Genomic DNA, 23,041 nt, shown 5'->3' with positions numbered 1-23,041 from the left:
GGAACTTTTCTAACGGTGGAAGCGGCCCCGGCGCCCATCCCCAGCATCGAATAACATGGGTACCTGGGGGAAACCCTGGGGGGTAAAGGCGGTCAGGGGTGTGATGCTGATCACATCACCCCCACTCACAACCGGATCAAGAAAGTGTGGGGCGTTACCCCCACACCCCCTATATGCCTTCATGGCGTGGTGATATGCACAGGGGAGCACTTTACCTTTTTTACTTTACCTTTATCTGTTCTACATATCATTCTTGCACTTGCTTTTGAAGAGCAGAATAATAACTATAAGTTGATACTCACGGATTTCTTCTAATTGTACATAAATTGTTTCAAATATTGCAGACGTTTATTGTTGATGTTTCTTTTTTGTTTGGACTACAAAATACTCTCTATCAAATTTCTTGAAAATCGAATGTGTGGTTGAACCTCTATTTATGTCTTTCTAAAACTTTGTATATCTCCAAGTGACATCATCCATCTTCAATCCTGATGAATTAACCTGTATGTATGCCACCTTCATACATAAACAACTGAACATGATCACTTGAAGTAGGATATTTTTCTGGTAAGATTATTAAATTAGCCAAGGGCAAATTAGGTAAGAACATAAATGTTTATAGTAAATTTCTTTAAAATAATGTATGTCGAGATAACAATACACTTATTTGTTCTGCACATTAAACATAATGAAAAGGTAACTTACGAGAAGTACTTGACACCTACTACCTGCCTTCATTATGCTTTCAGAATTGTATGATTGAAGAATATTGGGGTAAATTGACATTGTCAGTCTCATAAGACTGAATTTAGCTTTAAAAATTGTAGTGCTCTTCAGGCAAAATATAAAAATTGAAATTTATGACTGTTAATGGCATGGTTCCCATTAGCCATATCATTAGTTAATTTTTCTCTCTGTTACACAAATTATTTATAAATTATTAACAATGTCCAAATTAATGCAGATTCCTGTTTTTGTTTTACTTACATTGTTTTATTTCTATTGTATCTAATTATTCTAGATGGGGTGTATAATAAATATATACAATAAATATAAGAATTGTTGTGGTAAACCAGGTCAATTTTTTAGGATATGCCACTGCTCATAGCAGAGAGTGGTGCCCGACCATGGTCAACTGACAACTACACCACGAGCGTTCGGAGTTTTCCTGGAACACTAATGCGCTCATAAAGCACATTATAGCCACTGGGATTGGTCGTGACCAAGGCACAATCCTCCCCTAAAGGGCAAGTCCAGGTTGCGCTCATGGGCGTCTTCAGAATATTTTGTACTTGTGAAAGACCGTTGATAAAACTTGCACAGTAGAAATAATAACAATATAATAATTATTACTATCTTTATGATTATAATTATACAATAATAACTATTATGAACTAATACAAATAAACCAATTTTATTTTAAATTAATTGTTATTATTAATTGTTAATATTTCCTTGGGAGAGAATTTGATCCACCAAATGAGTGAATATCCAAAACAATTGTATTATTAAATGTTGTTTTATAATTTGTGCACTTAGTATACAAAACGCATTTTATATCTTATTAACTTTTACACACCTCGTTCAAAAAAAGGTTTAAAGTTGGGAAGAAATATTAGCCACAGAATTTATGTTGTGCGTCCACTCACATAACACTCTAATTTTTAGAATTTTGAAGACTGTGAAACCATTTATTCTTTAGATAGTACAATATGGAAACATGAACTGGTTCCTGTATTTTACACTCAGTTTTTCAATTTAACACATTTTCCACTTCGTTATTATGTTTGAATAATAACTAACTGAACTTTATTTCCATTATTAACAACAAAAAATAAGAAGCTTTTTGATTCTCTTCTAACTTGAAATGAAAGATGTTAATTTCTAGAGGTAGTCGACGAACCGGTTCAGGCATGCCAGGTTATTTTTGGAGGTGATGTGATCAGCAGCATGATCTGGCCACCTTTATTCCCTAGGGTTGTCCAACGTGCTGATTTATTTGAGGCTGGCTTGCTGGCCCTCGTGGCGGAGTGTTTAGCAGATTGCACTATGATGCCAGAGGTCCCAGGTTTGAATCCCAGCCTGGGCATGGGTGTTGTGAGTGTCCATTCATCAATTTCATCATCTTCGCGATTAGCCAAAAAGTGGCAGAAAAGTGAATTAAAATAAACCCAATCAATCAATATGGAATAGCCCTTATTTTTGAACTGTTGAAGAGACACTTCTGGATTACCAAGAAAATATGCAAAACTGATTAACTCTCAATTGCTTTTTCTCACTTTTCAGAAAACTACATTTAATCAAAATTAAAAAGTAAATATCATGGGCAGTGAAGATGCAACCATTCCATCACTTGTAATTGACAATGGTTCAGGAATTTGCAAAGTAGGGTATGCAGGAAATGACAATCCCAATGTAGTGTTTTCAACAACAATTGGCCGCCCATTCTTTGCCGTAAGTATTAAAAACAAATAGCATTTCATATTAAAAATAGTTGTATTACATGATGGCTTTTTCTTTAGAATATGTACACTAACCATTGAAATGCATTATAATACTATGTGCTGTAAGAGTAGTGACAACTTTTGGTGGGGACAAAATGGACATAAATGTTATTTTATACAGTGCATCTGCAAAGTCATGGTGTGGTTTCAGGCTCTTACAGTATCTGAACAAAACGAAAAAAGCATGGAACATACACTGCATTGAAGAGCATTAGAATTTCAAACAGTTTGAAATGTGGGGAAGACTGGGGTATCAGGCACACGTGACGTGATGTGCTAACATTTATGATCATCTTGTGGCATAAATTATGCCACTTAGTCAGGATATTGAAGCTTCAAAGAATGTCTCAATGCATCCTTTGGCTTGCAAAATTTGATTCGGTGATGAACAGGGAAGCTGAAATCAGTTATATTTTGTAATATCTTTGCACATCATCGCATGTGGACTTGAAAAATTCAGTTTATATTTTCTATAGCGTATGTATGGCTCATATTTTACATATTTTAGTTATTTTCATAATTCACAACATTTCTCAACATATATTCCATATTTGCGCAATAACTACATGTCCCTGTGTGACCAAAAGAGTTTGGTGAATTTCTTGCGAATTTCTTGCGAAACCATACTCAGAAAAAAAATGTACAAATCAAACTGACAAAGTCCAGAGTGACGTTAAACAAACAAAAGTTTATGACTTTTTTTTTACAAGCTCGTAATGTGTTAATTACAAGTTTTCTGTCATCCGAACAATAATATTTTGTTTTTTCAATTTTACACTATTTGCTTTTGCTATTATAAAACACTTGAAATTCCTGTATATTATTGTCAACAATAAATAATGAAGCAGGTCCATAACCAGGCAGGGGCCAGGGGGGGCTGAGCTCCACCTGGAACTACCATCAGCCTCCCCTGGCACTGAGGTCAGCCCCCCTTGACATTAGGTAAAACTATTTTGTGTAATTTGTTTGCAGTGAAAAGTGAAAATGTAGACAGCAGATATTACTTTGCACACAACTTTGGTGAAGAATAAATTCAAAGAGCATGAACAGCAGCTATTACATTCATTCATCTTATTTATAAGAAGAAGTCCTAAGTAGCGGCAAGTATTTAGGAGATTCTCTTCGCTAGACTTCAGAAAATTTCTTCACAGGGGAGCTTCTTTATCTGTCCCTTCGGGGTGCAATGGGTGATTCATCCACGTAGTACATCCAATTGTCAACCTCACTTCCACGTAGTACACCCTGGACTGCTTTTTGCAGACTAATGAGGCTCTGGCGACTGGCCCTATGGCCAGTATAATTCTGTATGTTGTTCTTGTGTGTGCTGAGTGCCTCATTACAGCCTCAGCTTTTAACCAGTCAGAATGTTTTAAAATTTTAGTTACGCAACACTAGGTTATAGTTTTGTTATATGTTATGGTAAGGGGCTGGACTCCGCATAACGTGACGGGTGCAAAATAGCATAAGTGCTAACGCACCCAAAATTTTAAATTCAAATTCAATCAAATTATCTGTACCTTCGTTGCCCCTGTAGCGACCTCCCATTTATACAGAAATCTCCGACTTTGATGTCATCATGCAAATCCCCTCCGCATCTGCGTCAAAGGTTAACAGCTCCTAAGTTTTGGGAACGAAGGGGAGTTTTATTGTTTCGGCCGGGGAATGGAATGTACGGTAGGCACTATGATTGAATATGGTCCATTTTTTCTTGTGTAATATAAATATCTGTATCATCAAACGTAGTATGGAGTGTGTAGTAAGGGTTGATTTCAGTAGCAGCCAATTAACACCTCACGTGATATTTTAAAAGATATAGAAAATGTAGTATTTGTGTGATATTTCTAAACTTTATGTAACTTAATGATCCCCCTCCCCCACACACATAATTACCTTCATATAACACTATTAAACTTTTGAAAAATGGGCTTGATTTGCAAAGACCCTCCCCCTGATAACCCGTGAGCCCCCCCCCCCTGGAGATCAATTCTGGCTACGGGCCTGTAATGAAGGCTCAAACATCAGCTTCTGGTTGTTACAAACGTTATTTGTCAACTTTGGATGAGTGTCCCAAGTTGAGCAGCCCACTCTCGCTACTAGTTGCGATCTCAACAGCAATGATTTTGTGGCACATATACAGGATTCACTTCTGGTTTCTCTTCAAGACAATCATAGTAAAAGTTACAATGCCGAGACTCTATTTTATGTATGTAGCTCATGTAGTGTCTTATATTATTGAAATGGTAAATTTTTATATTTTTAAGTCCATACTTAACTCCATATTTTTTAAAAATTTTACTACATATTAGGGATGGAACCGATTAATCGGTACTCTATCGGTATCGGCCGATATGGGCATATCGGTGTATCGGTATATCGGTAAAATTACCGATTATTTTACCGATCCGATATATCGATAAATATCTTATAATTTAGTGCAAAATTCTGCTATTTTGTTGTAATTTTTATGGATAATCTCGATGCCCTAATTTTTAAAAAAGTAATTGTCTAAATATTCAACTTCTTTTGTACTGCAGTCACCTCGAAACACATATTTATTAAGGAGATCAATGAGCATTTCAGGTTCTTCATGGACCATTTCTAATTTTATATCGGATCGGTAGAATATCGGTTATCGGTATCGGTGAATTTCATATCGGTACTTTATCGGTATCGGCCAAAATTTCATATCGACCCATCCCTACTACATATACATATATCCATCTGTTCCTTGGTGATGCATGTTCATCATGAATATTGTTGTGAGTTCAATGAAGAGCCATCACATGTCGTGAATACCATTGTATTTGAATGAACAGCCACCACATGTCGTGAATATCATTGTGTGTTGAATGAAGAGCCACCACATGAAAATAACATTCACTGGTGGGATCATCACTTTAATGAAACTGGCAGCTTGTTGGATGCAAAACATTCTGCCAGGCCATCGGTTAGTGACAAGACTGCTGAAGTTATGGGAGAGCTAAGGAGTTTCAAGAAATCAATGCATACCTGTTCTTGAAGTCTAGGACTTAAGACCACCAGTTCACAAAGTGCTGAAGAAATGTCTCAGTTTTACTTTAACTCCACCCAACTGATAAGCCAAAACTATATAATTTTTCTTACATACTAAATGGGATGGACAATGAGAGGAATTCCAAATGTTTGGTGATGTTCATTGTCCATTGTCAGGATAGGGGCTAATGAAAGACAACCAAATGCCTACACTGAGCATGGATGTGATAATCCGGGAGTTTTTTAGTTGTTTTGTATTTTGAATTTTTGTTTTAAGTCCACTTTATGCACAGATAGGTTAATCGGTACTGGACCTACAGTTTAAAGTGGGATTCGAACTACTATCTGCCTTCGCTAGGAACCTGGAACCCCTTGACAGCCCAAGAGTGAGTCTGTGGTGTGCCCTCACACATTATAGAGTGATGGGCTCATTTTTCTTCGTGGCATAACAGAACTATCTTGATAAGTTGGAATTGTACTCCGTGCCACAAATTGGAAATCAAGGAGTCATCTCTTGGTGCTGGGGTTCTGCACACTATGACAACAGTGTTCCTGAGTTTCTGGATATGACATTTCCACAGCACTAGATAGGAAGGGGTGGATGGAAGGCGTGGTCAACATTATTGCTGGGCCTTATACCTTTAGACTTTCTCTCCTGAAGCTACACGAAGCAAAATGTGTACAGGGTTCATGTCAACAATATTGAGTTCTTCAAACCAAGAATCAGACAATCCGTTCAACATGTCACACCTGATGTGCTTAATCGTGTGTGCCTAGAACTGGTATTGATTAGATGTGTGCAGGGCAACAAATGAAAGTCACATCGCATGGCATTAAACAAGTAACATATATGTATGTATGTATGATATATGCATCTTGAGAAATTTTAAGGGAGCCCAAAGAGCCTTGCCTCCCCATCCAACATTGGCCCCTATGTGCTGTAAAAAAACATTTTATACACAATCTTGATATACTCAATACATGAAATTAAAAAACAAAACAAAAAAACAACAACATGATTTCCAATGTTTCCTTGACATATACAGCATAGACAGTGATGGAAACAAGACCACTGTGAACCATGTATACAAAGTATTTTAACTTCTGTACTCTGCATATCAAGCTTTTATGTGAATGTATGAAATAATGTGTTTTTTTTCCTGCGTAGACACTTGTAATTTCATTTACAATATGACACTGGATTTTTCTTAAATAACTGATTTATTTATCAAGGACTGATATGAGAATCTTCACATAAGTTATACACAGATTATCAAAAGAAAAACAAGTCATTTTATGTAGAAGTTGTTTCTTTTATACCTTTAAAATGCATGAAGTCCATGACACTGAAAAAATTTGAAACAGAGTATGTAACCCACTCAAGAAGAGTTTTGAAAAAAACTAAAAAAAAAGTTTCTGCACAAGATGCAAGGTAGCTGTATATTTCATCCAAGAAGAGGGTAGTGCCTAAGAGAAGAACATCTAATATAGTGAGTATCCTTTGGGTCTGTATGTGCATTGCTTACTATGCCATCCACACAAGTATGGGCAAAGGATCCTTCCTAGCAGAAATAAATATTGTTTCAATTGGCATGTGAAAGAGATTATGAGAGTAGTCTCTTGCATTTCCATATTGACCTTTGTTTCCAGGTGACTGCAGTGCAAAAGAAGCTGCATATTTAAACATTTACTTTCTTAAAAAGTAGCGGATGGAGATTATCCATAAAAATTATAACAAAATGGCACAATTTTGCACTAAATTATAAGATATTTATAGATATATGGATAAAGTGATATGTCTATATTGGCAGATACTGATAGAGTAATCTGTCCGATCCCTATTGTAAACCCAATATAAATACAATTAATTAGACAAAAATGCTTGTAAAATATATCATATTACATTATGTAATTTTATATATTTCAATATTAATTCTAAATTACCTTCCTTTGAAGGATTTGACATGCAATGGGAAAGAAACCACTTGGTTTGTTGGTGACGATGCCCAGTCAAAGAGAGGTATCCTCACTCTTAAGTATCCTATCGAAAGAGGAATTGTTTCTGACTGGAAAGATATGGAGAAGATCTGGAATCATGCATACAAGCTGCTTGAATGTGATCCAAAAGATTTTGCAGTACTCATAACAGAAACTCTACTAAATCCAAGGGTAAACCGTGAAAAAATGGTTGAGGTACAAATATCAGATACAAATAGTTGTACTAATATTTAAATGTGTATCATTGGTTAAACTATGAACAATGTTGGCCTCCGACACTGACAAACTTTCTCAGTATGCAAAGGACATCAAGGCTAACAGCAATCATTCTCAGTAATATTTTTCCTCGCTGACATCTCATTTTGGGCTCCTGGATAGCCAAATGGTTAACACTCTCGCCTTTAGTGCGAGTTCGATTACCAGAGGGAGCTCCCAAAATATTAGACAAACCCAGCATCGTAAGGACAATTGAGGAGCTACTTAAAAAGATGTAGTTGGTTCCTGTCTCAAAAGCCAGAAAATGTGGCAATGGGACACGATGCACTGATCACACGTCATCCAAAGGAAAAAAGCCACTCGGGCAGATGAAAGTGTATTCCCAGCCTCAATGTTGAGTATCTAAAAAGTATTATGTTGATTGCTTAATGTTTATTTCATAAACAAGTAGCCTTCTATTATGATTTTCGTAAAGTATAACTGAAATAAAATTATGGAGTGTACAAGCTGGAGGTAAAAATATTCACCACTAAACAATTGAGGTGTTGCAGATACAAAGGGCAAACTCAACAAACGCACATTGTGAAGGAAATGCGTTTCAAGTTGTCACGCACAGTGCGAACTCAACAAAAACTTGGTAACAGTAGATCGGAATGTACATGCATGATATCCAAAGTTTCTTGTGGAGTTCGCACTGTGCCTGACAACTTGAAACGCATTTCCCTCACAATGTACGTTTGTTGAGTTCGCCCTTCGTATCCACAACGCCTCAATTTCACTACTTCACCATTCACTCTTATTGGCATGTCACATAATGTTGAGAGGCAGAAAAGTGAAACAAAGTAACCAAAATAAAAATTAAAATACAAATTCTGTAGTTTCAATCACAGCTGGATTATAAGGCTTATGTGCATTGTCCAAATTTCTGGTAAATGAAATGTATACTATTAAAATGAAAATAAATAAGCAATAGGAAGCCCCTAGGTTGCTTTGAAGTATGGCGATTTCACGTTCTCAATTCATACACCACTACACTAAGGCTTACTTAACCAATCATAAAACATGCCCTGATAATTGCAACAATGAGGATGAGTGTGATTAGATGAAAGAATAAACACACCAAATCTCCCAGGTAGAGTGAGTGATGATGGCTGCGTAGGTTTTCTCTTTCTTCTAAGATTCTAAAATGCAGACAGGTCACCCCCAAAAGTTAGATAGAATTTGAGTTCTTGTTTTAACTCCACTTTATGTACAGAAAGGCTAATCGAGACTGGACTTAGTTTAAAAGTGGGATCTGGACCACTATGTGCCTTACTGAGTATCAAATCTGGAACCCGTTGATTACAAGGTTACCACCACTATGCCACCTGAGTGGCCCGGAAGTGTTGGAGAACACTATGAAAGCAATAAAAGGAATGAGGAGCAAGTCAAGGTGTAGCTGAGAACTTTCAATAGTCAAGTCTCTTTGTAACTGACGAATATGGGAGAGAAATTATAAAAATAATTAACATTCTAAAAGTTGCGAATAAAGAATGTTATCTGGAAAGACATTAATAAAGCAGGAAATTAAAAGATTGTTTGATTCAATGACTTTCTTTATTTTACTATGATTTTTGTGCCACTTTTGGCTAATTTGCGAAGATGGGGATGATCTATGACATGATGAAATTGATGAATTGACACTCACAAACATCCATGCCCAGGCTGGGTTATTCGAACTCAGGACCCCTGGCATCATAGCACGATGTGCTAACCACTAAGCCACGGGGGTCGAAGAAATTAAAAGAGAAGACAAGCGTACGAATTAGACAAGTTTAAAGTGAGGAGTAGTTAACACATAAAGGCCAATACAGCATCTGTCATAAAGCTCAAGTCAGACACGAGGATATAGCATTCCTGCATTGAAATTTGAAGATATATGCTTTAACCCTGCATTAGGTATGTCATTTTCTGTAACAAGCATAAGCGCATGGTGTACACCAGTCCCCAACACTTTAACTACCTTTAAGGTATAAAATACATCGCGACTTATACTGCGCATGCATGTTGAATGTTCTTTCTTTGTCTGTCTTCAAACATCAATTGCAATTTTCTTCTGCAATTTCCAAATGACGTAATTTAACGTCAGTCGCATGATTGGGAGACTGTCCTCCCCCATGTGCCTAATATGTAACAACCAAAGCAGTGTCATGTTTAGTTTCGGTCACGTGGTCACTTTCATGTTCACTTTTGTCACTAACACATACCCATGTATCCTCCCCTTCCATATAGCATCTGAATCTGCTATGTGCTCTGTCTTTTTCACTTTGATATTTTTCTTTATACATATTTAGTCCCCCGAGCATGAGATTGACCTTACCTTTATAATATTACATGGCTTAGAAGTGCAACAGAACAACACAGCCGAGCTTAGAACAAAGATAAAGATAGAACGTTCTGCTACACAAAAGCACACATGTGCGGTATAGTTCACTGTTGCAATCTTGCAATGAATATCATTTGGAGCAACCTGTACCCCATGCACCTAGCGGAGGGTTAAACTGTGAAGCTACTTTCTGATCTCTCAAAGTACCATGTATATCTGTAATAAACGTAATGAGCAAAACTAGTGTGAACAAGTTATGAATTCTAATATAATACGAGGGTCACTATTTATATTTTGAGCCTAACAATGAAAAAACAGGAATTTGGCATTGAAAACTGCTTTATTGTTTTTCGAAGTATTCTCCTTTATGGTCAATACACTTTTGCATTCGTTCGAACCATTTGTCAAAGCAGTTTTTCCAATCTTCTTGAGACACCTCCATAATATGGTTTTTGAACGCATCAACGGCGTCTTCCATCGACGAAAATCGTTGTCCACGCAATTTATTCTTGACATTCGGGAACAAGAAGAAGTCATTGGGTGCCAAATCAGGACTGTACGGTGGATGACCCATCAATTCGATTTTTTGACTGTTCATAAAGTCGGTTGTTAGACGAGATGTGTGACAGCTGGCATTGTCTTGATGAAGAATGATCCGACGGCGTTTGTTTGTTTTCCGTATTTGACCGAAGACCTCTGGCAAACAAATTGTTGTGTACCATTCAGAGTTGACCGTTCTACGTTCCTCTAAAGGCACAGTTGCCACATGACCAGTTTTCCCGAAAAAACAGGCGACCATTTGTTTCGATGTGCTTCGAGCGTGAACAACTTTTGTTGGATTGGGTTCATCTTGAAACACCCATACAGTCGACTGCTGTTTACGTTCCTGCTCATATGCATATATCCATGATTTGTCACCTGTTACAATCTTATGTACATCTTTTGAAGCACCACGATTGTATTTATTGAGCATTTGTTTGCACCAATTGACGCGAGCGTCTTTTTGAGTTTTTGTCAAATTGTGTGGGATCCAACGAGAACATACCTTTCTCTTTCTCACAGCTAAATGATCATGTAATATTTTATATATGCTGGTGGAACTAATGCCTATGGTTGCCTCAATCTCACAGTATGTCACGTGACGATCTTGCAGTATTAGGTTTTGCACAGCATCGATGTTTTCTTGAACAACAACTGATTTTGGACGACCTTCGCGAATCTCGTCGGTGAGCGAATGGCGGCCACGATTAAATTTGTTATACCAGCGTTTCACAGTGGCAAAGGATGGGGCTTCATCGCCAAATGTGGAAGGAAGTTGATTGATGCACTCTTGTCTTGATAATCCACGTCGAAAATCGTAAAAAATCATCGCACGAAAATGTTCATGAGTTAATTCCATTTTATTGTTGTCGCGCAATCTCCAAGGCAACATAAACAACACAAATCAAGCTATTGACAAAACATTTGAAGTACGTTATGGTCAATAATGCCAGACGATTCCGTGCAAACGTCAAATCGCGCCTAACTTCAATCAGTGTTGCCAAGGCTCAAAATATAAATAGTGGCCCTCGTAGTTGTACATTGTACGAGATTCTCAAAAGAGACAGAAGAAAGCAGTCGGTGCCATATTTATCAATATATTGGGCCCCTTGCTGGAGGATCCATTTAACCATGACCTACACTTTCAATAATAAAGATGCCTTTGCATAGTGCATGTATACACTGCCAGAAAATGCAACCAAATGCATCAAAAGTTATACACTAGTCAAAAAAATTAGGGGAGCAAGCCAGAAACTGCATAAACAGCCCAGTAAATGGTGCTACAATCATTTATTTGCATGCGTTTGGCTTTCCCTCAACAGATACAGTTCCATCATGAACAATTACGGCTATGGCAGAGCCCAAGAGGGTGTTTATGCAAGTGACAAATGATACGAATAAGTTGATACAAACAGTGATATTCACAACAGAGACCGACCTCTAGTAAGGTGTGTGATCTCCTTGAACTGCTAACACTGATGCACATCCGTTTGTCATGAGTCAATAAGATTATTGATAAGTGCTTGAGGGAGCCTTAGACACTTTTCCAGGACAGACATTTCCAGCTGTTGAAGAGTTGCAGGAGGTTCCGGCCTAGCTGATATACATCTTTCCAGGGCATCCCAGACATACTCTATTGAATTAAGGTCTGAGGAATACGCAGGCCATAATATCCTCTCAATGCCCTTATCCTGAAGCATGTCATTCACCATCCGTGCTCAGTGAGGGCGGGCATTATCACCCATAAAAATGAACATTTCTACAATTTCTGCAGCCAGATGCAGAACATGAAGCCTGAGGATGTTGTCTCGATACAGTTGGGCTGTCAAGGTACCATTCCGGATGACATGGAGGTCTGTATGCCGGGCATCGGTGATTCCTGCCCACACCATAATTCCACCGCCACCATACTGGGATACTTCATACACATTAGCTGGACAATGATGGGTTCCATGTTCCCTCCAGGTCAGCATGCCTCTATTGTCTGACTGCAGACTAAAGCACGACTCATCGGAGAAGAGAACTTGACTCCACTCGACATGCCCCAAAGCACGTGTTCTGTGCCCCAGTTTCTATGGTCTTGATGATGTTACGCAGTCAAAGGGGGACAAACCACTGGCTTCCGTTCATAGAGGGCACCTTGCCGTAGTTGGTTGTGAATGGTTTGGGTTGATACCCTGCGTGCTGTTGCCGTGAGAAGCTCAAGTAGCAGGTCAGTCGCAGTTTGTCGCCTATTTCCGATGAGCCGTTGACAGTACATACTGGTGTCCCTTGCTGTAGTTCCCCACAGACGGCCTTCTCCTGGCCTCAGTCGCACATTTTCCATCTCCTGAAAACATGTCTACATGCGAGAAATGACATTCCGGCACACATCAAGGGCTTCTGTTACCTGCCTTTGCGTCTGTCCCGCTTCCACCCCTTCCAATGGCTCTCCATGTGATAGATTCTTGTAAGTAGCACTGTGGCAGCCTTGTTCTTGAATTCTCCACCACTCAAGCCCACGCCACTCTCTAATGGTCAGCATTGCACTATTGGGGTGCCCGTGTGGCTGGTTCATTTCAAATCGCATCACTTTTTGCGAGTCATGCCTCATGGCATCACTCCTGATGCTGCTGTGCCCATACTCAAGTGTGGATTGTTACAGCAAGGACCATCGAGTGCAAATAATCCATAGTTGCATAGTTTGCTGGGTTGTGTATACAGTTTCTGACTGGCCCCGCTAATTTTTTGACCAGTGTACTTGCAACACCTTGGTTACCACTTGAGAAGAGTATTCACATGTCTAAAGATGTCAAGAAAGAAGTTGTACGAACATTATCTTATTTTAATCACTGATGAAAAATATATCTTACAATTATACTGAAACTTCTGAACCAAGGATTTTATTTAATTTTAAGAGTATTGTTGTCTGTCTCATAAACAAGTCAGTTGCAGATATAAATTTCAATTAACTTCCAATATTACTTCTCGTTGCATTAGGTTCTCTTTGAAAAATTCGGAATCCCAGCATGTTATGTGGCCATTCCAGGAATTTTGTCCTTGTATGCCGCAGGAAGAGTATCAGGTATTATCTTGGATTCAGGAGATGCTGTTACTACGACTACTACAGTATGGGAAGGTATATCTCTTGTCAGAATATATTTCACTTTGCTTTCTTGCCACTTTTAGCTAATCACAATGATGAGGATGAGTAATGATTACATGAAACTGATGAAAGGACACTAGCATGGTCCAAAATTACCACATTGTGAGAATTTAGTAAGTCACCCACCTGTTGGGAACTAATGGACGGACCTAAAAATACCCCACATGAAATTTGGGATTCGAGCAACATTTTCCGGCTATGCAACATGTGCTCTTTTTTTTCCAATAAGGATAGCATGCCTAGAATGTAGGTATCCTCACTGAACCTGCTCTATGACCATCAAAGGATTTGATCACTTTAATGTGTTTCTTAAACTTTACCTCAAAGGTAAGCAGAAGGTCATGGAAGAGTATACAGAGGTTGTTCACTTTATATCCGACCATTTTTGACGGGTACTCACCTTAAGAGATACTGCGCCACTACCACCGATCATGTTCTATTGGACCCCCAGCATTGTAGACTATCGCCCGGCATCGCAGTTTCCATTGCAGCAAGCTCCGGCGCAGGACAGGCATGGGAATTCTGTCCCACTCCTCCCTGCAAGCTTTCCATAGACCATCCAGGGTGCGCGGGCGGCGATGTTGCAGATGTCGTTTCAACAGTCCAAATGCACAAAAACCAGTTGGACTGGCATCTGGGCTTTTCACAGGAATGTCTTCAAAGGGAATGACATGAATTCCTAATTCCTCTGCCATTTCCTGATAAAAACGTAGTGATGTTCTGGCGGTATGACTCGAAGCCTTGTCCATATGGATCATCACCTGGTTCGTGTCCATTCCATACAATTGTGGGATGTCTCTCCGATATATAGGTGTCAGAATGGAGTCTTGGAAGTATCTGGCATTCACCTTCACGTTTTTGTCCACCTTGCGTATCATCAACTTACCCTCATATCTGAATCCCGTCACAACCATAAAGCCATGAGGGAAACTTTCCCTGCACTGACGAACAAAGTTGCTGGGCCCCTTGCCGTCAATGTCACGGTATGTGATCGCCCGAATGTGACCACCAGCAGTGAGATGGACATATGATTCATCCATTGTGACAACTTTCTTCCATTTGGAACCCACCAGGTACTTTTCATACAGTTTCCTGCAGTTCATCTTACGTTCGGCAATGTGACGCGGTAGAAGGTGGTGTACACGCCTTGCAGCCCTTCTCCTGGTGGTTTTCGTGGGTGAATGTTTCGCAAGGACAGCCTGTTGTGTGTAACGGGCCACAATAGCTTTCGCAGTAGTCATCCCGAGTGTTAACCCATTCTCCCGACACTGTTTTCCAATGCGTACGTATGAAAACTTAGCATGGAAAAGGGCCATTACGTAACCCTCCCAATACCGGTTGATTTTCGGTGCCATTTGATAACATTCACTACCAACACTCACGCACCTACAAGGTCAGACACAACACTACTCCCGCCAGCAGACCCATAGTTCCAGCATGATATGCCAGGTGGCAGCACCGAATCGAAAATGGTCGGATATAAAGCAAACAACCTCCGTATAATTATAATACTAACCAAAATATTATTAAAACAAAATAAAGATCTATAGGGTCTTATCGTCCCCTTAAAAAAAATAAAGCCTTTTCACTTTAAAGTAAAATTATATATTAATTAATCAAAGACAGTATATTCCTCGTCCAACCATTCATTCTAGCCCCCAATTAAAAGACTAATGATTAAGCTACCTTCGCACGGTCAAAATACCGTGGCCGTTCAACAAATGTCATTGGGCACAGAATACATATTAATTACAGAAACATTACATTGGATATTTATATGTAACATTATAACAAGATTATGTTTAAAAAAGAGTACAGGTCACAATTAAGTACTTGCTTAACATTAAAAAAAGAGTGCAAGTGAATATTTAAGTACTTGCCTAACATTTATAACTGTTCTTTCTAAATAAAAATTATGCCAAGGGTATAATTATTAGGCAAGTACTTAACATCATACTCATAAAGGTAGTATTCTATGTACAGGGTGAGTCAAAAGTCCCTTAACATCCCTTATAAAATGTAAATGAGTTATGCTGGGTACAGTGGGTCCATGACAGAAACACGTTAGGCCATCGTTTCTCAACCTATGGGGCACAACCCACTGCTGGGTCGCAAGGGGGCATTTGGTGGGTCGTGAAGTTGAGTTCGAAAATTTATGTACTGTGTCTTAAAAACCTATTATATTTAAATTACGAAGATATATTGTTTTAACAATTTAAATTCTACTTATATTGTACGTAGTCTAAACTCTATATTTCTGTTATTCGTGCTCTACCATTGCTTTTTAGCAGCATTTTTTTTATGTTTAACTCGAGGGAATCAAATACTTGTCATTTTCATTTCTGTCGCAGCAATGAGTTCTTAATTATCACATGCATATTTACTTTTCTAGAATGCAGTATGTGTAATTTGTTTAAACAAGCGTAAAATACTCGATGTTGGCAAAAATATGATTATAAACTGGGTGCACACCCCTACAAGTAATTCTGCTGGCGCCCATGCTTGTGTGTCCCATGAAGTGTAATATCCTTCAACATGGGTCGTGGACTGAAAAAGGTTGAGAACCACTGGGTTAGGCCCAGTGGGAACCGAAGTTGTGTGTGTCAAGTGCATACTGCATACCTTTGAGCTGAAGTTAAAAAAAAAAGAAATTAAAAATAAAGTGATTAGATCCTTTGGAGGTCATAGAGCAGGTTCCTTGGGGATGCCTACATTCTAGGCATGTTATCCTTTTGGGGAAAATAAAAACACATGGGCCACTGCCCGAAAATCTCACTCAGATCCCAAATTTTATGTGGTGTTCTTAGGTCAATTGGCACCCAACTGTGGAGTGACTTGCTTTATTCTATTAAAAAAAAAAAGGATTTTTTGGAAATTTTGGACCAGGGTAAGGGACACTCACAAAAATGCAGGCCCAAGTTGGAACTCAAACCAGTAAACTTGGTTGATGTGATCAAAAGTCGATCTCTTAATGTGACCGGTCGCCAAACCAACATGTACTCAGGACAAATGCAATTAGGGCTGAGCCGATACTGATAACCAGGGCTCAGATTTTTAGGTGCTAATCAGAAAAATATTTATTTTCTATGTGCTCAAAATATGGAAAATATTTACATTTTATGTAGTTAAACATGGAAAATATGCATTTTTATGTGCTAAAAATGATTTCTGCTTAAAACAGCACTACTCACCAGATGCAATTAGATTGTTTTGGTGAATAATGGTGAATTACAATACACCACAACTGTCATCATTAAATTATCCATCACAAAGGACTGACAAGTGTCCCGAAACAGTGCTGTATACTGCGAAAATGTTAGTTTCACGTCACACGAAGTCAACCTTGCATACTTAAGGCATGATATTTCACTCACCCTTAAATATCCAATATATTCTTCCTGTTCACCGTCCAATACATTTGAAATGTTACACATAAGTTTAAAGCCAGAATTTTTTTGCCATGACATACTGGAATTTTCTGAGAAGCAATTGTGCCTTTGGTCCATTTAGTTTACAGAAATTTTTCCCTCTGCAAGATGCGAAAATAAGTACAGTGACTATAAATAAAATGTCTTTTAATTTCTTTCTGGGAAATCTTAAAAAAATAAGAAAATTTAAGTAGATATGAAATTTTATGTTGAATTCCTGTGACAAAACATGCATTTTATGCATTTATGAGTGAATATTAAGAATTATGTATTTACATAAAAAAATTAGAAAATATGTTATTTTATGTTAAATAAAATTTGGTATATAGGCTCCAGTTACCATGATCGGAATTTGTAACTCACCTACCAGGTCATATCTACTCACAGAAAAAATATTTATTTACCTAAAACTCTGAGTCCTAGTGATAACCACCGTATCAGAATGTATTGGTAACACTGTTATTTGTTGGAATTTAATCTGTATTGGTTGGAATATATTCACCAATACCAGCCAAGACTTTATAGAGCCTACACCTTCACAGTCTAAATATCCTGGAAATTATGCAAAATGCATTGTCTTTGGTTACAGATTGAGTCACCATACTACGAAATACTTTCTGCCCTTTCCCCAAGTGTAATTAGGTCTAACTATTCTTTCTAAATAAAAATTTGAAAAAACTAAGGACCCATCTGGTAATGGTTTTATCAAGTTGTATCCAAAGGGTCCTAATCCTGCACTGCACAGTGGTTCAGATCTCACTTTAAACTGTAGGTCTAGTTCTGATTATCCTATCTGAGGATAAACGTTTTCAAAAAATTACATAAATCTAAGGGTAACAGTGGCATACCTTCACAGAACATTTGTCACACACACTTTATTCCCAATAATGACCGAACATTCCCTGAACTGTAAGGATGATCACCCATAAGTCATCAATACACATCATGAGCCACTAGAATGACTCATGGAGGATAGCGTAGATGTGTATACAGCTGAGCGGATGATGTGAGCTGAGTGAGGCTGAATAGGGTAAAATTATCAGCACCCACCAATTCAGGCATTCCATCCATGAGATTTCAGACTGGTTCAAGATATCACATGCAACAGTCAGTGATGTAGTGGTGAAATGGAAATGTGAAGGTATGATAAAACCACAATGGTGACCCAGGAAGCAAAAAAAAAAAGACCAGTATATATATCGACGAGTGCTCCAATGTGTGGTGAAGTCAAACTGGCAGGTTTCATTGGAGACTGTGGCCACAGACCTACTAATGGCATCTGGAAGTGATGACAGTACTTGTATATCCAGCACTGGGATTCCACGGGAGAGCTACATCACATAAGCCAATTAAGCCAAGAATGTGGTACATCGCCAGTGGCCACTACAACAACGGAAAAACATCCCGTTGAGTGACAAATCATGCTACAAAGTTGTGGCGATCTGATGGATGTGTGTGGACATGACAAATTCTCAGGGAGTAGTTCTTACCATAGTGTGTCCTCACTGTGAAATTTAGCAGGGTGTAATCATGGTATGGGGCTGTTTTTCATAGTTAGATGTTGGACTCCTGGTTTTGGTGCCTGGAACGCTGAATGTTGACGACGGTCGTGCAATATTGGACAACTCGGTGCTCCCCACTTTGTGGCAACAGTTCGGAAGTTTCCCTTTTCATTTCCAGAATGATGTGTCTATCCACAAAGCAATGGCCATAACCAAGTGGTTTTACGACATGGGAGTGAATGAACTCGACTGGCCAACTAAGAGTCCTAATCTAAATTCCACTGAAAATCTGTGGGATGAGTTAAGTTTGGCTGCGATCCAGGCGAAACTACCCAAACATCACCACCGAGCTGTCCACCAGTGCTCGAAAAATCTTCCTCAAAGGTAGGTGCCACCTCTGAATATCAGGCGCCAGGAAACCACCTACTAGCAATTGTGCGTACTACAGTGTTTCAAATGTCGCCCAACCCATACTTTGAAAATGTATATCTTGAAAACCATAAGAGATATTTACACCGGGTTTTCTGCATTATAAAGCCTCATCCATTGAGATTTTTTATTTTTTTTTATTTTACTGAGATAAATCATCAGTATACGCCACATAGAAAATTAGATAAATTAATAACTGGCAGAAGGCAGAAATGTATTTTAATACGTAAGAAATTATCAAAGGGTTATAATAATATGTCTGATGCCATGTCAATCTGTCAGTTGCGACCAATATTGATCATGTGCAGCATTTGATGGATTTTTGACTGGCGATTTTATGAGTTGAGTGAAAATATAACATTTTTGGGACATATGGCAACACTAGCAGGTCGAAACTTTGTCAACAGACGCACTCAACATGTGCTTAAATATTGGCCATACTCCATGACATGGGTTAGGTGGCAGAAACGCAAAAAAAGAATAAATAATCTTCAAAATTTCGTACATATTACAGCAAAAGATCACAGTCGCCAGGCTGAAAATTTTAGTTGCCATGGCGACTTGGCGACCGGGATTTTTCGAGCCCTGCTGTCCACCATTTTGCAGAAGGAATGGAAGCAACTACCGGGTGACATTTACTGCTACCTGGTGGAAAGCAGGGATGGACCATATCAGAAATTCGATATTGCGATATATCTTCAAGGAAATATTGTCACAGACGATACAATATGATATTTTTTCCGTATTGTGATATCGGCGATATATCGTCTCCTTGATATATATCACCAACACGATATATATTGCCAAATATTGTCGATATATCAGACACGATATATATTGCCAAAATATCATGAGGATATATCACCGACATGATATATATCACCAAAATATCGTTACAATATATCATCTGGACAATGTATCACCCAACACTAGTGGAAAGTCTTCCTTGAAGAGGAGAGGCCATGATAGGAATGAATGGCAGACCTACCCCATACTGACACCAGACCAGCTCCACGTAATCACGTTCCTGTGGGTGTCTGGTCATTATTCATTCATGGAAGATTGGCAGAAAGGGTCAGTATGTGTCCATAAAAATTCTGCTGCCCTAATTTCCTACATCATCATCTAGGTGAATTTTTAAGATGGGGAGGATCTGTTGATACAAGAATAACTAATGAATTACATTATACATCAAAATTATTCCATATTCCACAGAGACAGTGTTCTCAACAAATGCACTCTCCTAAAACTGTTCTCTATGGACCTAAGCCATTTGCCACCTGCTCATATACTTTTTTTTTTGTTGTTCCATTTCTAATGATGAAACCTTATGTTAATAACAACAATTATGAAATGGCAGAACTGCATGCATATTTGTAAAGAAATAACGTTATATGCCTTTGGGGGGGGGCGGGGAGGAGGGCTGATGATATCATTTGCTACCAAGTTCATCTCCAACTATTTATTCATTTCAGGGTATCTGAATAAGCATTGTTGCCTGAGACTGGACATAGCAGGAAGGGACTTAACCGAGTACCTGATGCGAATCCTTCGAGACCGCCACCACAACTTCACCTCTTCGGCAGAGAAGGAAATAATCCGTGACGTCAAAGAAAAACTATGTTACGTTGTTCTCGATTGTGAAAAACGCACAGAAGCTGCGATACGCAATCCACAACCTTACGAAAAGCACTACGAATTACCTGACGGACAAATTATTACAGCAGTAGAGGAATGCTTCAATTGTCCCGAGGCTCTTTTCCAGCCTTCTCACTACTTAGGTAGAGCGAATTATGGAATACACGAAACTCTGTACAGATCGATAGCCATGGCTGATGTGGATCTTCGGAAAACCTTCTACGAAAGCATCATTTTGACAGGTGGCACCACTTTACTTCCTGGGATGGCTGCACGGATAGAGAAGGAGTTGAAAGTGTTGGCACCAGCCAAGGTGAAAGTGAAAGTCTCGGCACCAGCAGGCAGGATCTATTCAGCATGGATAGGTGGCTCAATTTTAGCATCGTTAAGCACTTTTAAGGAAATGTGGATACATAAAGATGAATACAAAGAAACTGGTTCATCTATTGTACACAAAAAGTGCTTTTGATTTATTTTTCAGATTTCCATTAAAAGCTTGTAACTTTGTCACAGTAATTTTATAGGTGCATTTTAAATGTGATTAACAAAATATTCTAATGCTTTTATGCACAATATTTTTTTTAAAAAAATTCTTATTGTTGCACATCTGTGTCATATTCACGTGGTTGCAAAGATATGTATTTTTATATGCTCCTTTTCTAAAGAAAATATATAATTTAACAACAAATAACCATTTACTTTGAAGATAGAATTACAGTTTGAAATTGCATATTTATTTATTTATTTATTTATTCCAAGTTTCAGATATTCATACAGCACTTGTAAGGCCATTTTACACTGAAAACTAATAAATCAACAAGAACAAGTCAAGATGGTTTTAGGTAAAAACAAAAAAGGTAACTATAAATATGATAAGACATAAACAAGGAAACAAACAAAATATTTACATATTCATTCTTAGAGAAGATCGGAAAATACTGTCGATGTTTGTGGATAGTTTATTACTGTGGAACAGAAAGCGCTGTATAAGGGGAAGCCTAGCGGTAGAGATGTGGAACAATTGAGTGTTTTGGGTCGATCGAGAGAACTCTGAAGTTGAATTCTGTAAGTAGAAATTCAGATCTTAGTTTTCCATTGATGATTTTATAGAAAAATTTCATATCGGCCATATCGCGTCGGGTCTGCAGTAACTGAATGTTCAAAGTAGTCAGGATGTCAGGTTTCTGAATATGCCGCAGAGAAGGAACTCTATGACGAACAATGGCAGTAAAGAAGCCGAGGACAGAATCCATGCTAGAAAGATTTGTATTGGAAGCCATGGACCAGACTGGAGAGCAGTATTCAAGAATCGGAGAAATGAATGACTTGAAAAATAGGTTAAGAGAAGGAGTATCAATTTCAGTGAATCTGTCGAGGAGACCTAAGAGGCGCATTGCACTTTTAGTTGTAGCTGCGATGTGTTCCTTAATGTAGCGTGACATTGGGTATGGCACGGGATCGAGTCACACTGGGACGTAGCTCAGTTAAATAAGTAGGTTTTAGTTTAGGTCTCGCTGAACCACCTCTACACTGAGTGGTGCGGATAAAGGATTGTTGGGAGCTTAAGTCGTTGAATGCTACTCACTCCTTGCTTGTTGTTCTGACCCTCGGCTTGTGGCGTCGGCGATGGTCGGATGGAGACGGGTGCCCACTGGAGAGATTGTTGGTGGCGATAAGAGGCGGCGGCGAATCGGCAGCTTGACTGACAGAGCACTGATTGTTCGGACTCGGGCTGGCTTTTAGGCTAATGATTCTCCGTAGTCTGGACTGCTTCTCGAACCGCACGTTCATTGATGCCTTGCAAAGTCGTGATCTCTCAATTGGCAGATATCGTGGTCTCGTCGATCGGCTTGCTGGTAATTGTGGAGATTGAAAGAGATTGATTTACCATCTACAGGGGTTTTTAAACATCGAAAGTTCGCCGTGACATGGTGGACTTTGCACCTCCAACTGTTCACCTGGGGTATCCCTAGGTGCAGGTGGAAAGTTACAGTTGGAGGTGCACTCACCGCTGGCGAGAGCCGTTGCCTTGCCTTGCTGACTGTGCAGAGCTGAGTGGAAAATTCTTGTTGCTCGGCTCTGCATCCAGTGGAATTTGGGGTGAATGAGCGTTCAACTGGAGATCTTCAGGACAATGTTTTAGTAAAATTGATATTTTATACTTTCATGCCCCCAATTGCTTTATCACTAAATACAATGAAACTTCAATTTTATATTTTTCAGGGAAGCATGCTGAAAAAACTTAAAACGTAAAATAGAGCAAA

At 38.7% G+C, this 23,041-nt stretch overlaps 1 protein-coding gene across 2 annotated transcripts; it reads left to right on the top strand.

The window, feature by feature from the left end:
• Positions 1-526: 526 nt before the first annotated feature.
• On the top strand, positions 527-21,459 carry LOC145977707 (actin-1-like). Of its 2 annotated transcripts, none has more exons than XM_083109932.1 (5): positions 527-600; positions 2,287-2,454; positions 7,473-7,709; positions 13,615-13,753; positions 20,615-21,459. In XM_083109932.1, the coding sequence occupies exons 2-5, from the start codon at positions 2,323-2,325 to the stop codon at positions 21,244-21,246; spliced, it is 1,140 nt and encodes a 379-aa protein (XP_082966058.1). In that variant the 5' UTR covers positions 527-600; positions 2,287-2,322; the 3' UTR covers positions 21,247-21,459. The 2 variants fall into 2 exon arrangements, with proteins under 2 accessions (XP_082966058.1, XP_082966059.1); XM_083109933.1 differs by having other exon boundaries at positions 533-567.
• Positions 21,460-23,041: the final 1,582 nt, after the last annotated feature.

The sequence above is a fragment of the Lepisma saccharinum genome, chromosome 23 (genome assembly GCF_977018435.1).
Source record: "Lepisma saccharinum chromosome 23, izLepSacc3.1, whole genome shotgun sequence".
In the NCBI taxonomy this organism is placed as follows: Eukaryota; Metazoa; Arthropoda; class Insecta; order Zygentoma; family Lepismatidae; genus Lepisma; species Lepisma saccharinum.
The sequence above is the reverse complement of the archived record's forward strand: the minus strand, read 5'-3'. Positions and strand labels throughout refer to the sequence as shown.